At 36.2% G+C, this 16,374-nt stretch overlaps 1 protein-coding gene across 2 annotated transcripts in view; it reads right to left on the bottom strand.

Moving 5' to 3' along the window:
- The window catches only part of cep112 (centrosomal protein 112), a 210,447-nt gene extending 195,363 nt beyond the window's left edge, over positions 1-15,084 (bottom strand). For both annotated transcript variants that reach the window (XM_081363687.1, XM_081363688.1), the window contains exons 1-5: positions 14,844-15,084; positions 14,507-14,613; positions 13,175-13,365; positions 5,548-5,684; positions 866-947 (exon numbers count right to left, since the gene is read on the bottom strand). In XM_081363687.1, the coding sequence (XP_081219813.1) occupies positions 866-947; positions 5,548-5,684; positions 13,175-13,365; positions 14,507-14,613; positions 14,844-14,860 (534 nt within the window). In that variant the 5' untranslated portion in view covers positions 14,861-15,084. The remainder of the gene's footprint in view (positions 1-865; positions 948-5,547; positions 5,685-13,174; positions 13,366-14,506; positions 14,614-14,843) is intronic.
- Between the last annotated feature and the right edge of the window lie 1,290 nt (positions 15,085-16,374).

Here is a 16,374-nt window from a genome sequence, read left to right as displayed (position 1 = left end):
ACATTATAATTGTGTGTTTGGGACATGGATTTAATGGTGAGACTTTTGTTTTTGTAATCAGGCTCTCAAAAATTATATAAAAATTTGGATTTAGATTTATCGGCCAGTATATCGGTTATCGGCTTTCAAATATAAAGAATTATCGGTTATCGGTATTAGTCGATTTTTTTTTTTCGGTGCATCCCTACTAAACATTAAGTATATTGTAAATGTATATTGTGTAATGTATATTGCTTTGCCACAAATGAATTAAATAATGAAATGTTTATAGATGTTTGATATAGAAACGGACATACTCTCCTCATGGCACACCAGATGTTTGACTGTTCCACATAATTTCTGCTTTCACATCTGTAAATTCCTGAGAGGGTCACATGATGTCCCGACCCTCTTTTTTTCGAGGCGCTGCTCTTTTTATCAGGAGAATCCAGCTTTTTAAAGAGCTCTATATAATTTGAAAGTTTCCAGGGAGCTGTTGTTCCAAGTTCAGTTTCCTGAGTTCAGCTTTGGCTCGTCAGGAATGAGAAGCAAGGAAATGTCCAATAAAGCTCAATTCTAATGGATACTGTTGAAGCGTAATAGGACTGAGGGAAGGGGATAGTTCACATCGAGCAAACAACTCACATTACAGGAAGGTGTCTGAACCCAAATACCTGATAAAAACCAGGACACATGGGAACAATCCTGGTTATAACCCACAGATATAGAAGTTTTGTTGGTTTGAAAGGTCATGGTGATTCTGTGTGGCCGATCCTGTGAGGTCTATAGCTTTGTATTTGTGTGGTCATGTTGGTTTCGGTGTTTTATTGAAGGAAGTTGAGGCTGAGAGGCCAGATCTTGGATAAGCAGAAATCCTAACACTCACCATCTTTGCATCATCCTTGATATCGCGTTTGACGGGACTCGAGGACAAGGGTCTAGCCGGCGTCTTATCGCTGAGCAAGTTCCTGTGGAGGACAAAAGATTTCAGATGCTCATTCTCACCTCATTTTTAAAGGAGTGGTTGATTATGATTTCACTTTTCTAACTTTAGTTAGTGTGTAATGTTGCTGTTTGAGCATAAACAACATCTGCAAAGTTACAACGCTCAAAATTCAAAGCTGAGGGAGATATTTGCTTTTACAGAAATCACTTTTTAAGGACTACAACAAACGGCTGGTAGAGACTACACAACATTCCTCCAAGGTTAGTGACATCACCAACCCTAAAATTTACATAAACCCCGCCCCCGGGAACGTGATATATAGGCCCTGTCCCAAATGGCGCACTTCATGTGGACTTTCGGTGGACTTTCATGTGGACTTTCGGCATATGCAGGCTCCACACACTTTAACGACCCAGGAATCCTTGCGAAAGGCCAATCAGACAACGGATGGGAGGAGATTTCGCTCACGGACAATTGTTGACATGGCTGAGAAGAAAATAAGCTCCGCCCTCTGCGCCGGGAGCATCAGCTCATTTGCATTTAAAGGGACACACACAAAAACGGTGCGTTTTTGCTCACTCTCAAAAAGTGACAACTTTAACATGCTATATAAAAATATCTGGGGAGTATTTTGAGCTAAAACTTCACACACACACTCTGGGGACATCAAAGACTTATTGTACATCTTGTGAAAAGGGCATTATAGGCCTTTAAACAAGAGCCAAACGTTAACCTGTATCAATGCTCAATCACATAGAAGCAAACATTTCGAAATCCACCAGCAGATGCTTCAGCCTTTCCCACGTTGACGGTGTTTAACACGTTCATGCAGGGAAGCATGTGATGGAAACATTGCATCATCTTCAACACATGGTTCATGTTCCTCGTCTAAAGCAACAGCAGACTTGCCACACACTAACGCCTGTCGGGGGCATTTATTATATATATCACTTCCAGTTGACTGATATTTATGATCTCTTTCTTTTGCTCAGATAATTCCAGTTTTGATCGGTTACGCTGAGGCCACCAACGACAACTTCAAAGCCGAGACTCGTCTGACTAGATGTCGCTGATTTCAACAGCCATGACACATTTGTTTCACGGGCAAATTAAGAACGTGTTCTCGAGCTAATTATGAATGCTTAACGCAGATCTCAACTAATTAAACAAATCCCCCGTTAGTCAAATGATGAAGAGAGGGAGGATGTGATGACTATATGAAAGTCTCGACAAGTATTCGGGAACACATTCACCCTCTTTTTTTTTCTATGGTTTCCTTTGGACTAACTATTAAGCTCTAGCCTAAAATACACATCAAAAGACTGTCAATCACAGGCATAGATGAATGCACAACCTAGGATTATGTATGTGCTTATGGCAAAGATGACCGTCTCCTAATATGCACAGAAGTGCATGCATCGCTGCGGACGAGAAAGTGCATGCTTTTAAGTGTGCAATAAAGACACAGTGCTGTGAATCACTAATCTTAACGTGTCTTAAAGCACCATGCAAAAACTCTCATCGCATGCAAAACGATGCATTCAGTGATCAAAATCTGACAGACATGCATTTATATTCCATAAATATGGTATGCTTGTAATGTCTGTTAAATTGGCAAGTAGCCCGACATCGTTTTGAAATAGTAATCACAATCTCACTAATCAACCAATCACATTTGTAAGCATATGTATGTGGCGTTTGCCCAGCACAATCTGCTGTCATCAGTTTTAAAGTGTATATTAGCATTTGAAAATAAGCAAAAACTGTTTCCGTTGCAGAAAATGTGTGTGTGTGTGTGTGTGTGTGTGTGTGTGTGTGTGTGTGTGTGTGTGTGTGTGATGGGTAGGTTTAGGAGTTGGATTAGTGTGTGTGTGTGTGTGTGTGTGTGTGTGTGTGTGTGTGTGTGTGTGTGTGTGTGTGTGTGTGTGTGTGTGTGTGTGTGTGTGTGTGTGTGTGTGTGTGTGTGTGTGTGTGTGTGTGTGTGTGTGTGTGAGTGTCTGTGTGATGGGTAGGTTTAGGGGTTGGGTTAATGTGTGTGTGTGTGTGTGTGTGTGTGTGTGTGTGTGTGTGTGTGTGTGTGTGTGTGTGTGTGTGTGTGTGTGTGTTTGTGTGTGATGGGTAGGTTTAGGAGTCGGGTTAGTGTGTGTGTGTGTGTGTGTGTGTATGTGTGTGTGTGTGTGTGTGTGTGTGTGTGTGTGTGTGTGATGGGTAGGTTTAGGAGTAGGGTTAGTGTGTGTGTGTGTGTGTGTGTGTGTGTGTGTGTGTGTGTGTGATGGGTAGGTTTAGGAGTAGGGTTAGTGTGTGTGTGTGTGTGTGTGTGTGTGTGTGTGTGTGTGTGTGTGTGTGTGTGTGTGTGTGTGTGTGTGTGTGAGTGTCTGTGTGATGGGTAGGTTTAGGGGTTGGGTTAATGTGTGTGTGTGTGTGTGTGTGTGTGTGTGTGTGTGTGTGTGTGTGTGTGTGTGTGTGTGTGTGTGTGTGTGTGTGTGTGTGTGTGTGTGTGTGTGTGTGTCGCTGTGTTTGCACACTACATCAAGAGCACAAATCTAAAAGGGCACAGCAGTTAAATCTGCTGGACTGCATGCACATGCACACACACACACACACACACACACACACACACACACACACACACACACAGTCCACCTTGGCTTTGAGCTGTCAGAAGAGGCTGGTCTTTGTGATTGGCGGCTGGCCGTTAACTGGTGGATAGGGATAATTGAATGAGATGAGTGTGAGGGATGAAAGAGCTGAGTGTGTGTGTCTGTGTGTGTGTGTGTGTGTATGTGTGTGTGCAGATCGTGGAGGTGCTGCTGATTAAACCCCGTGTCCTGACCCGCAGCTGCTCACAGCGGCCTCATACACACACAAGGCCAAAGCATTCATGAGTACTTGACTCAAACCTTGGACTCGGGAACACATCTGATGTCTCTTACGGCCGTAATGGTCTGAGACTCTGGCTAGTGTTTCGGGGGAACACATGAAACCCACACAGACAGAGAGGGACGAAACAAGTCTTTAGATGATCTGAACATGTGAGTGGTCACACGTGTGTCGCTGTGTGGTGTTCTGGCGAGTGTTTTCTCCTTAAAACTGCAGTGAACCAAAGACAGTCTCAAAAACACGCTTTGAAATCGCTGGTGTTTCTGACGTCACAAACTACCTTGTAACCAATCAGATCAACGTGTGATCGCCAAACAGTGGATCTCTGAGCTGAGTGAGTGAGTGGAGGCGGGGCTCATTTGCATATTCATAGAACCGCGCATACTAAATGAGGCAAGTGTGTCGACTTACATTCAAGATATTTTAAGGCATGAAGTAAAAAACATTTAAACATGTAATTTTGGTGATCAGAGATGAGTTTTAAGGGATAAAATGACTGACTACGGGGGACTTTAAGATATTTTCTGTATCTGTGGTCAAATTATGACAAAGCTACTTAAAAACAAAAACAAAAAAAACACAATTTCAAAGTATTGATACATTTAACCATTTAATTTTTTTATTCAAGTTTAAAAAAAAATGAGAAAGAATAAAAAACTTTGATTTTATGTGTTGTTGTGTGTGTGTTTTTTTATTTAAATACATTAATAAAACTGACACACTGCTAGGCATGATGATGTGGGGCGTCATTTAACTAAGCAATAATCATAGAGAAGCGTTCCTTTAGCAAACACCACTAATGATCTAAAGTCCACACATTAACCCACAACTGAACACAAGACATCAACACACACTCTAACTGTTCTCAGACCTGTTCCACGACAGCCTCTCTAAACTCAAAACTGAGGGAAGAGCGCCACCAGATGGACAGACATGGAACTGCTCACACTGGCATTTTAACAGTCACTCTCCATTGGCTTTAATGGTTCCACCGTTGAACCTTTCCATTCAACAGAAGGATATTAATAGTGGAAAAATGCTCTTCATGTTATTAAAATGTTCTTCACACAAAGAAAAATTATGACAATTTAAGACATTTCTAAAACTACAGGTGAATAGCGTCAAAATATGAACTAATAGATTTCAGCACATTCAACACTCAATTAATCGAGATTAAGATGTATTACAAGCTTATAAAAAGTTGTGTTAAAATATTAGGAATTATTATCTATTTAAAAATGCACTTCATCCTACTGACATATTACAGCTAAAGTTTTTACAGGGGCGATATTTGATGTGTCTTTTTACGACACACACTCTTCTGCAGCAGGACTGGAGTGTGAACGAGAGTGACACACACTCTTCTGCAGCAGGACTGGAGTGTGAACGAGAGTGACACACACTCTTCTGAGTGTTCATACTCAGGAGAAATGTTTTTTTTTTTTTGCTGCAAATGTTTATGATGAAATTTTGAGAGTTTTCACTTTTAAATTAAACACATATTTGCCCGTTTTATTATTATTAGCATTATTATTAATAACTCCGCCTTGTGAGTCAAAGGTTAGTTGTCTATATCAACATGTCTCTTTTCATTTGTTTTTGGGGTCAAATCCAGTAAGACCTTGATGGGTTACTCCTCCATCCACTGCTCGTCCTGTGTGGGATTGTGGGAATGCTGGAGCCTGATCACAATCATGCCCTTAATAAACTACATCAGGAGTGCTGTGTGAGTCATGTCATACCTGTGTGTGTTTGAGACGGGTGTTGTGGCCCATGAGCCGTCAGCCTGACCCAACTCCCCACACACCCAATCCGGCAGCACTGCCGATCTCTGATCCCGATCCGAGCCTCCCAACAGCGGCTCGTCGAAATAGATGGACTAAAAACAGGGAGACAAAGCTTTAACATCACCACTGATTCCAGCTCTCAACACTGATTTACGTTCGCTTTCAAGGGAAAGTTCACCCAAACATGAAAATTAGCCCATGATTTACTCACCCTGAAGCCATCATAGGTGTATATGACATTCTTCTTTCAGACGAATACAATCTGCGTTATGTTAAAAAATATATAATGGCAGCGAATGGCTGTTTCAGTTTTGAAGTCCATAAAAGTGCATCTATCCATCTTAAAAGTGCATCTATCCATGATGAAAGTGCATCTATCCATCATAAAAGTGCATCTATCCATCATAACAGTGCATCTATCCATCATAAAAGTGCATCTATCCATCATAAAAGTGCATCTATCCATCATAAAAGTGCATCTATCCATCATAAAAGTGCATCTATCCGTCATAAAAGTGTATCTATCTGTCATAAAAGTGCATCTATCCATCATAAAAGTGCATCTATCCGTCATAAAAGTGCATCTATCCGTCATAAAAGTGAATCTATCCGTCATAAAAGTGCATCTATCCGTCATAAAAGTGCATCTATCATCATAAAAGTGCATCTATCCATGATAAAAGTGCATCTATCCATGATAAAAGCGCATCTATCCGTCATAAAAGTGCATCTATCATCATAAAAGTGTATCTATCTGTCATAAAAGTGCATCTATCCATCATAAAAGACCATCTATCCGTCATAAAAGTGCATCTATCATCATAAAAGTGCATCTATCATCATAAAAGTGTATCTATCTGTCATAAAAGTGCATCTATCCATCATAAAAGACCATCTATCCGTCATAAAAGTGCATCTATCATCATAAAAGTGTATCTAGGGTAAACGTACCTATTAAGCTCAAGTACCCATTAAGCACACTACCATCTTGGAGCTCAGATTATAAAAAGAAACAGCAATGTATTATCCTATTTGATGTATTAACCAATTGATGTGTTTGTTACTATATACCTCCTGTAATTTTAAACCAATCAGACCATTACACACTGAGATATGTGTGTCCATGTGTTCACACTGTCTGGCGGCTATTTTCAAAGCTGTCTGAAAACTTTCACCAGAAGAGGAGCCCCTCAGATGTTCATTTTTTATATGTTTAAACATTTATTTTGAAGAAGTACATCTTCTTATTGCAAAATTAAGAGATTAATGTTTAGACTTTTGAATATTATAACCTGGAACCTGGATGTGGGAAATAATTACAGTTAGATCTAAAAGATAGTTTTAGCAACATAGCCCAGATGCTACAAACATAGCTAGCTTACTAGCTGTATAAGATTGTGTGCTACATTAATATATTACTTCACAGGAATTAATGGCTTGTACTTTTAAATCCATAATATTATAATTTTACATTTTATTGATAGTCTGTGGTTTTAAACTGCTGTAATTTTTAAAGACTTCATATTATTGTTAGGTGAGCTTAAAGGGTGCACTACTATGACAATCACACAGCTTCAGTGTGACATCAATTAGAAAAAGCATAATTTCATAGATATTGTCTTTAATAGTTGTTCATATTAAAATTGGTATAAACTTAATACATTACCTAGATTATTAATTTAGCTAAATATTTTCCTTTAAATTTTAATTTAATATTTATTAATTAAAAAATGTTTTTGCTCCAATTAAGCACAGTGTGTGCTCCCTTTAAGCTCACCCACATTAAACGTCTATGTAAATACTTAATAATCAGAATTTAAATATTAACTGATGGTTGTCACTATGTTAATCTTCAAAAAAATGATTAATAAACTTATTTTCACAGTCTTAAGATGACAAAAGCTAGACGAAACTATAGTGTATGCCCAAAGATGAAAGAGGCATGTCATACAAAGAAGGAGCCATCAGAAACCTGTCGTATCTGTCCAAGAAGTTTGGAGTAGACAGGAAAGCTCTGACCCAGAGAGTTAAAGGGATACTCCACTTTTTTTGGAAATAGGCTCATTTTACAACTCCCCCAGAGTTAAACAGTTGAGTTTTACCGTTTTCGAATCCATTCAGCCGATCTCCGGGTCTGGCGGTACCACTTTTAGCATAGCTTAGCATAATGAATTGAACCGGACAAGACCATTAGCATCTCTCTCAAAAAAATGACCAAAGAGTTTCGATATTTTTCCTATTTAAAACTTGACTCTTCTGTAGTTACATCGTGTACTAAGACGGACGGAAAATGAAAAGGTGCGATTTTGAGAGTATAGTTCCTAGCCATATCAGCCTAGAAAATTGAAACTTTACATTTTCTGTCGGTCTTATTACACGATGTAACTACAGAAGAGTCGAGTTTTAAATAGGAAAAATATCGAAACTCTTTGGTCATTTTTTTTGAGAGAGATGCTAATGGTCTTGTCCGATTCAATGATCTATGCTAAGCTATGCTAAAAGTGGTACCGCCAGACCCGGAGATCGGCTGAATGGATTCGAAAACGGTAAAACTCAACTGTTTAACTCTGGGGGAGTTGTAAAATGAGCCTATTTCCAAAAAAAGTGGAGTATCCCTTTAAGGAGCACATTGGTTTGTTTTGTTATTTGATTTTTTAATATGGGTTACACATAGCTGAACGTGGACTAGTCTAGATGTTGCAATGAGTTTGAATGACACGTCACTATGAATAGGATAGGCTACCTGATCAAATTAAATGCCTTGTTGCTTGATTTTAGTGTTCTGTTTTTTTGTGATTGACTCTGTACCTTCAAATAAAACTTTTTTCAATTATTCCTTAAAAAGGTTGTTTAAAATAAACAAGAATTTTTAATAAAACTTGTTGTGAGCTTATTGGGAACAGGGGTGTGCTTAAAGGGTACAAAACGTACCCATTAAGCACAGCCAGACTTTTTATATTTAATGATGTACATCTTAATTGAAATACTTTTGTCATTTAAAATAAAATTAAATATTATAGTGTGAGAGATTAATATTTTATTTTAAAATAACTTCTTGTACTAAAACCAATATCTTGTGCACTAAAAATGTCTCAATGTAGATTTTGGTGAGCTTAATAGGTACGTTTACCCTATCTGTCATAAAAGTGCATCTATCCGTCATAAAAGTGCATCTATCATCATAAAAGTGCATCTATCCATCATAAAAGTGCATCTATCCGTCATAAAAGTGCATCTATCCGTCATAAAAGTGCATCTATCATCATAAAAGTGTATCTATCTGTCATAAAAGTGCATCTATCATCATAAAAGTGTATCTATCTGTCATAAAAGTGCATCTATCCGTCATAAAAGTGCATCTATCCGTCATAAAAGTGCATCTATCCGTCATAAAAGTGCATCTATCATCATAAAAGTGTATCTATCTGTCATAAAAGTGCATCTATCATCATAAAAGTGTATCTATCCGTCATAAAAGTGCATCTATCCGTCATAAAAGTGCATCTATCCGTCATAAAAGTGCATCTATCCGTCATAAAAGTGTATCTATCTGTCATAAAAGTGCATCTATCCATCATAAAAGTGCATCTATCCGTCATAAAAGTGCATCTATCTGTCATAAAAGTGCATCTATCCATCATAAAAGTGTATCTATCTGTCATAAAAGTGCATCTATCCATCATAAAAGCGCATCTATCCGTCATAAAAGTGCATCTATCATCATAAAAGTGTATCTATCTGTCATAAAAGTGCATCTATCCATCATAAAAGAGCATCTATCCGTCATAAAAGTGCATCTATCATCATAAAAGTGTATCTATCTGTCATAAAAGTGTATCTATCTGTCATAAAAGTGAATCTATCCATCATAAAAGTGCATCTATCCGTCATAAAAGTGCATCTATCATCATAAAAGTGCATCTATCCATGATAAAAGTGTATCTATCTGTCATAAAAGTGCATCTATCCATCATAAAAGTGAATCTATCCATCATAAAAGAGCATCTATCCGTCATAAAAGTGTATCTATCCGTCATAAAAGTGAATCTATCCATCATAAAAGTGCATCTATCCGTCATAAAAGTGCATCTATCCATGATAAAAGTGCATCTATCCATCATAAAAGTGAATCTATCCGTCATAAAAGTGCATCTGTCCATCATAAAAGTGAATCTATCCATCATAAAAGTGCATCTATCCATCATTAAAGTGCATCTATCCGTCATAAAAGTGCATCTGTCAATCATAAAAGCGCATCTATCCATCATAAAAGCGCATCTATCCATCATAAAAGTGCATCTATCTGTCATAAAAGTGCATCTATCCATCATAAAAGTGCATCTATCCGTCATAAAAGTGCATCTATCCGTCATAAAAGTGCATCTATCCGTCATAAAAGTGCATCTATCCATCATAAAAGTGCATCTATCCATCATAAAAGTGCATCTATCCGTCATAAAAGTGCATCTATCCATTATAAAAGTGCATCTATCATCATAAAAGTGCATCTATCCATCATAAAAGTGCATCTATCCATCATAAAAGTGCATCTATCATCATAAAAGTGCATCTATCCATCATAAAAGTGCATCTATCCGTCATAAAAGTGCATCTATCCATTATAAAAGTGCATCTATCATCATAAAAGTGCATCTATCCGTCATAAAAGGGCATCTATCCATCATAAAAGTGCATCTATCCATCATAAAAGTGCATCTATCATCATAAAAGTGCATCTATCCATGATAAAAGTGTATCTATCTGTCATAAAAGTGCATCTATCCATCATAAAAGTGAATCTATCCATCATAAAAGAGCATCTATCCGTCATAAAAGTGCATCTATCCATCATAAAAGTGTATCTATCTGTCATAAAAGTGAATCTATCCATCATAAAAGTGCATCTATCCGTCATAAAAGTGCATCTATCCATGATAAAAGTGCATCTATCCATCATAAAAGTGAATCTATCCGTCATAAAAGTGCATCTGTCCATCATAAAAGTGAATCTATCCATCATAAAAGTGCATCTATCCATCATAAAAGTGCATCTATCCATCATTAAAGTGCATCTATCCGTCATAAAAGTGCATCTATCCATCATTAAAGTGCATCTATCCATCATAAAAGTGCATCTATCCATCATTAAAGTGCATCTATCCATCATAAAAGTGCATCTATCCATCATTAAAGTGCATCTATCCGTCATAAAAGTGCATCTATCCATCATTAAAGTGCATCTATCCATCATAAAAGTGCATCTATCCATCATTAAAGTGCATCTATCCATAATAAAAGTGCATCTATCCATCATAAAAGTGCATCTGTCCATCATAAAAGTGCATCTATCCATCATAAAAGTGCATCTATCCATCATAAAAGTGCATCTATCTGTCATAAAAGTGTATCTATCTGTCATAAAAGTGCATCTATCTGTCATAAAAGTGCATCTATCCATCATAAAAGTGTATCTATCTGTCATAAAAGTGCATCTATCCATCATAAAAGTGCATCTATCCATCATTAAAGTGCATCTATCCATAATAAAAGTGCATCTATCCATCATAAAAGTGCATCTATCCATCATAAAAGCGCATCTATCCATCATAAAAGCGCATCTATCCATCATAAAAGCGCATCTATCCGTCATAAAAGTGCATCTATCCGTCATAAAAGTGCATCTATCCGTCATAAAAGTGTATCTATCTGTCATAAAAGTGCATCTATCCATCATAAAAGTGCATCTATCCGTCATAAAAGTGCATCTATCTGTCATAAAAGTGCATCTATCCATCATAAAAGTGTATCTATCTGTCATAAAAGTGCATCTATCCATCATAAAAGCGCATCTATCTGTCATAAAAGTGCATCTATCCATCATTAAAGTGCATCTATCCATCATTAAAGTGCATCTATCCATAATAAAAGTGCATCTATCCATCATAAAAGTGCATCTATCCATCATAAAAGCGCATCTATCCATCATAAAAGCGCATCTATCCATCATAAAAGTGCATCTATCTGTCATAAAAGTGCATCTATCCATCATAAAAGTGCATCTATCCGTCATAAAAGTGCATCTATCCGTCATAAAAGTGCATCTATCCGTCATAAAAGTGTATCTATCTGTCATAAAAGTGTATCTATCTGTCATAAAAGTGCATCTATCCATCATAAAAGTGCATCTATCCGTCATAAAAGTGCATCTATCTGTCATAAAAGTGCATCTATCCATCATAAAAGTGTATCTATCTGTCATAAAAGTGCATCTATCCATCATAAAAGCGCATCTATCCGTCATAAAAGTGCATCTATCATCATAAAAGTGTATCTATCCATCATAAAAGTGCATCTATCCGTCATAAAAGTGCATCTATCATCATAAAAGTGTATCTATCTGTCATAAAAGTGCATCTATCCATCATAAAAGAGCATGTATCCGTCATAAAAGTGCATCTATCCATCATAAAAGTGCATCTATCCATCATAAAAGTGCATCTATCCGTCATAAAAGTGTATCTATCCATCATAAAAGTGCATCTATCCATTATAAAAGTGCATCTATCCGTCATAAAAGTGCATCTATCCATCATAAAAGTGCATCTATCATCATAAAAGTGCATCTATCCATGATAAAAGTGCATCTATCCATCATAAAAGTGCATCTATCCGTCATAAAAGTGCATCTATCTGTCATAAAAGTGCATCTATCCATCATAAAAGTGTATCTATCTGTCATAAAAGTGCATCTATCCATCATAAAAGCGCATCTATCCGTCATAAAAGTGCATCTATCATCATAAAAGTGTATCTATCCATCATAAAAGTGCATCTATCCGTCATAAAAGTGCATCTATCATCATAAAAGTGTATCTATCTGTCATAAAAGTGCATCTATCCATCATAAAAGAGCATCTATCCGTCATAAAAGTGCATCTATCCATCATAAAAGTGCATCTATCCATCATAAAAGTGCATCTATCCGTCATAAAAGTGTATCTATCCATCATAAAAGTGCATCTATCCATTATAAAAGTGCATCTATCCGTCATAAAAGTGCATCTATCCATCATAAAAGTGCATCTATCATCATAAAAGTGTATCTATCCATCATAAAAGTGCATCTATCCATCATAAAAGAGCATCTATCCGTCATAAAAGTGCATCTATCCATCATAAAAGTGCATCTATCCATCATAAAAGTGCATCTATCCATTATAAAAGTGCATCTATCATCATAAAAGTTCATCTATCCATCATAAAAGTGCATCTATCATCATAAAAGTGCATCTATCCATGATAAAAGTGCATCTATCCATCATAAAAGTGTATCTATCCATCATAAAAGTGCATCTATCATCATAAAAGTGCATCTATCCATGATAAAAGTGCATCTATATTTGATAAAAGTGCATCTGTCATTATAAATGAACTTCTGAAATTGTATTGGTCTGAAAGAAGAATGTCATATACACCTAGGATGAGTTGAGGGTGAGTAAATCATGGGCTAATTTTCATATTTGGGTGAACTTTCCCTTTAAGCTCAAGTCAAGATAAAGCTAAACTTCAGTGGTGCGTTCACCATGTACGTGGGTAAAGTCTTGAGTGCGCCGGCTTCAGGTTTGTGTGTGAAGGGACCGTCTAACACTCCTCTCCTGAGCATGTGCAGAAGGAGTCGGGCGTACATGTTACGATTCTTCCTTCCCGTCAGTCCTGATCCACAAGCCACGGGATCACACAGCTTCTTAATCCACAGCGCGCACCGCTGACGCTCTGAGGACACACGTGTGGAAGATGAGATGAGACACACACACGTTTGATCTGGGAGATCTTTAATGCTTTAAACAGAAGTCTCTTCTGCTCATCAAGGCTGCATTTATCTGATCAAAAATACACAAAAAAATCAGTAATATTGTGAAATATAATTACAATTTAAAATAATGGGTTTTCTATGTGAATATACTTTAAAGTGTAATTTATTCCTGTGATCAAAGCTGAATGTTCAGCATCATTACTCCAGTCTTCAGAGTCACATGATCCTTCAGAAATCACTCTAATATGATGATTTGATGATCAAGAAACATAAAAAGAACACACATCTTGAAAACGGTTTTCAGGATTCTTTGATGAATAAAAAAGTTAAAAGAACAGCTTTTATCTGAAATAGAAAGCTTTTGTCATATTAAACAGTAAGATTTTTTTCTTTATTTTTTTAGGAAAGAAATTAAAGAAATTAGTAATTTTATTCCGCAGAGATACATTAAATTGATCAAAAGTGTCAGTAAATACATTTATATATAAAGACATAGAAAGCTTTTGTAACATTAAAGCACAGTATGATTTTTTTTTTCTAGGGGGAAAGAAATGAAAGAAATTAATACTTTTATTCATTAAGGATGAATTAAACTGATCAAAAGTTACAGTAAAGACATTTATAATGTTACTAAAGCTTCTATTTCAGATAAATGCTGTTCTTTTGAACTTTCTATTCATCAAAGAATCTTGGAAAACAATTGTACACAACTGTTTTCAACATTGATAATAATCATAAATGTTTCTTGAGCATCAAATCATCATATCAGACTGATTTCTGAAGGTGACACTGAAGACTGGAGTAATGATGATGAAAATTCAGCTTTGATCACAGGAATAAATTACATTTTAATAGTTTTTAAACTGTTTTAATAGTTTTTTTTTTTTTTTTTTTTTTTTACCGTTTTTACAGTATAATAGTATTTAAGTTTTTATATATATTTTAATCAAATACATGCAGGCTTGGTGAGCAGAAGACTTCTTTTAAAAACATTAAAAATCTTCCCGATCCAAAACTTTTGAACGGCAGTGTACATATCAATATTCAACACTATTATTGATCACACACACAAACACACACACACACACAGTGTATTCTCACCTGTCTTGTGTGTCAGTTTCAGCACATATGGTTTCATATCGACCAGATAATGATCAAACTCAGAGTCCAGAATCCCAGAGGATTGACCCTGATCACTCATGTTGTTCCTGAACACAACAAAATATCATGTTTATATACTATATACTTTACTTCAGCAAATATAATGCAGTATTATTGATGCATATTAATTATCATAGCACACAGATGTCATGATTTGTCAGCCTAAAGAAAACAAGTCAAGTGACAAGCTTTTAAAATGATTATGAATATTATTGTGAATACATAATTAGTAATCTTCATGTAATGTAGTTAGTGTACATAGTTTATATTAGCTCACCAGTTCGCAAAACTCATTCACAAATATTGAGAAGCGCTACTTCTTCTTCTGTGATATGCTACATAAAGCGCTAATGTAAACACAAGTGTTTGTCTAAGGTAAGTACTCGCTGAGCACTACATCATTATGAATGATAATCATATTGATATCTCCGTGTGGTGTTGTCTGTAGATGTGATTGTGTGCGGTCCTCCACTTGTTGCTAGTTTACGCTCCCAAACGGTTTCAAACTGATCGACTGTGAAGTCATATATATCACACTCGTCTTTCATAATTCAAAATAAAAGTCTCCGCATCAGATTTGTGCTTGTTATGTTGTTTAAATTATATTGTTATCATTCATTTCCTGTACTGTTTTTTCTGTGTTATTTGTTCTAATGAATTAGCTTTGTTTTATGTGATTTTTTGTTTGTTTAGTCGGGATGCAAATACTCAACATCAAAACAAACTCGGTTATTTGTTGTTAAGCGCACATTATACAACTTTTCACAATTGTCTACACAAATATGTGAATCAGAACTAGCTGTTGTAATGTTGACATTTTTCTTTAAACACAATTGCTACATGCTTTGCATCAGCTTGCACGTTACATCCTTAAAACTTAGCAATACCACTCACATTGAGTGAATTTTATTTAGCTGTTGTTTCTATGTTGCCTTTATGTTTTATATTATATGATAAAATGCACGTATTATTATTAATATGAAGACTTTTACTCCCAATAACGACGGAAAGGAGCTCATTATTTGTGGCTTCATTCCGGTTCTCGCGAGACGCGTTTCCGTTTCCTAGCAACCAAACATCGCTTCGGTTTCCCCAATCGCCTTGCCTCAGTTCTCGAATGAGAATTTTTTTTCTTTTCATCGATGAGAGTCTGATTAGTGGAAGGTTCGGGTGATGGAGAGTTTATTGCTCAATACTGAAGCCAGTTTCTTCTCCGAGTCTGCATTAGCAACATGACTCCTGGTCACACAGTTCCTCTGACCTCCAGAACTCACTCACACAACACAACTCTTCATATCTGTCTTAGGATAAGCTTATTCCACCATTCACTGGCAACACATTCAGAAAACATGCAATTCATTCCTACAAAACACTAACAACAGGAGAATTACTTACATGATGAACTATTCTTTTTAAAGTTCGAATGATGATCTATCTATCTATCTATCTATCTATCTATCTATCTATCTATCTATCTATCTATCTATCTATCTATCTATCTATCTATCTACACTGTAAAAAACAAAATCTTTAAAAAAAACGGTCATTGACTGTCAGCTACGGCTGCCAAACAAAAACCGTAAAAATAAAGTAAAATATCCTAATTGCAAAAAAAAACGTTTACAGAAATTTTCCTTAAATGTTTTACAGAAAAACATTGTTATTTTACAACTATTTCCTGAATTATTATGATCAAATAATTCTGCCATACAAAAACCGTAAAATTAATGTAAATTATTCTAATTTAAATAATTGCAAAATACTTTTACAGAAATCTTTATTAATTCATTTTTAACAGAAACACGGTT

Source organism: Scardinius erythrophthalmus (assembly GCF_964197995.2).
Source record: "Scardinius erythrophthalmus genome assembly, chromosome: 1".
NCBI lineage: Eukaryota > Metazoa > Chordata > Actinopteri > Cypriniformes > Leuciscidae > Scardinius > Scardinius erythrophthalmus.
Note: the sequence above shows the minus strand (reverse complement) of the source record. Positions and strands in the feature narration are given on the sequence as shown.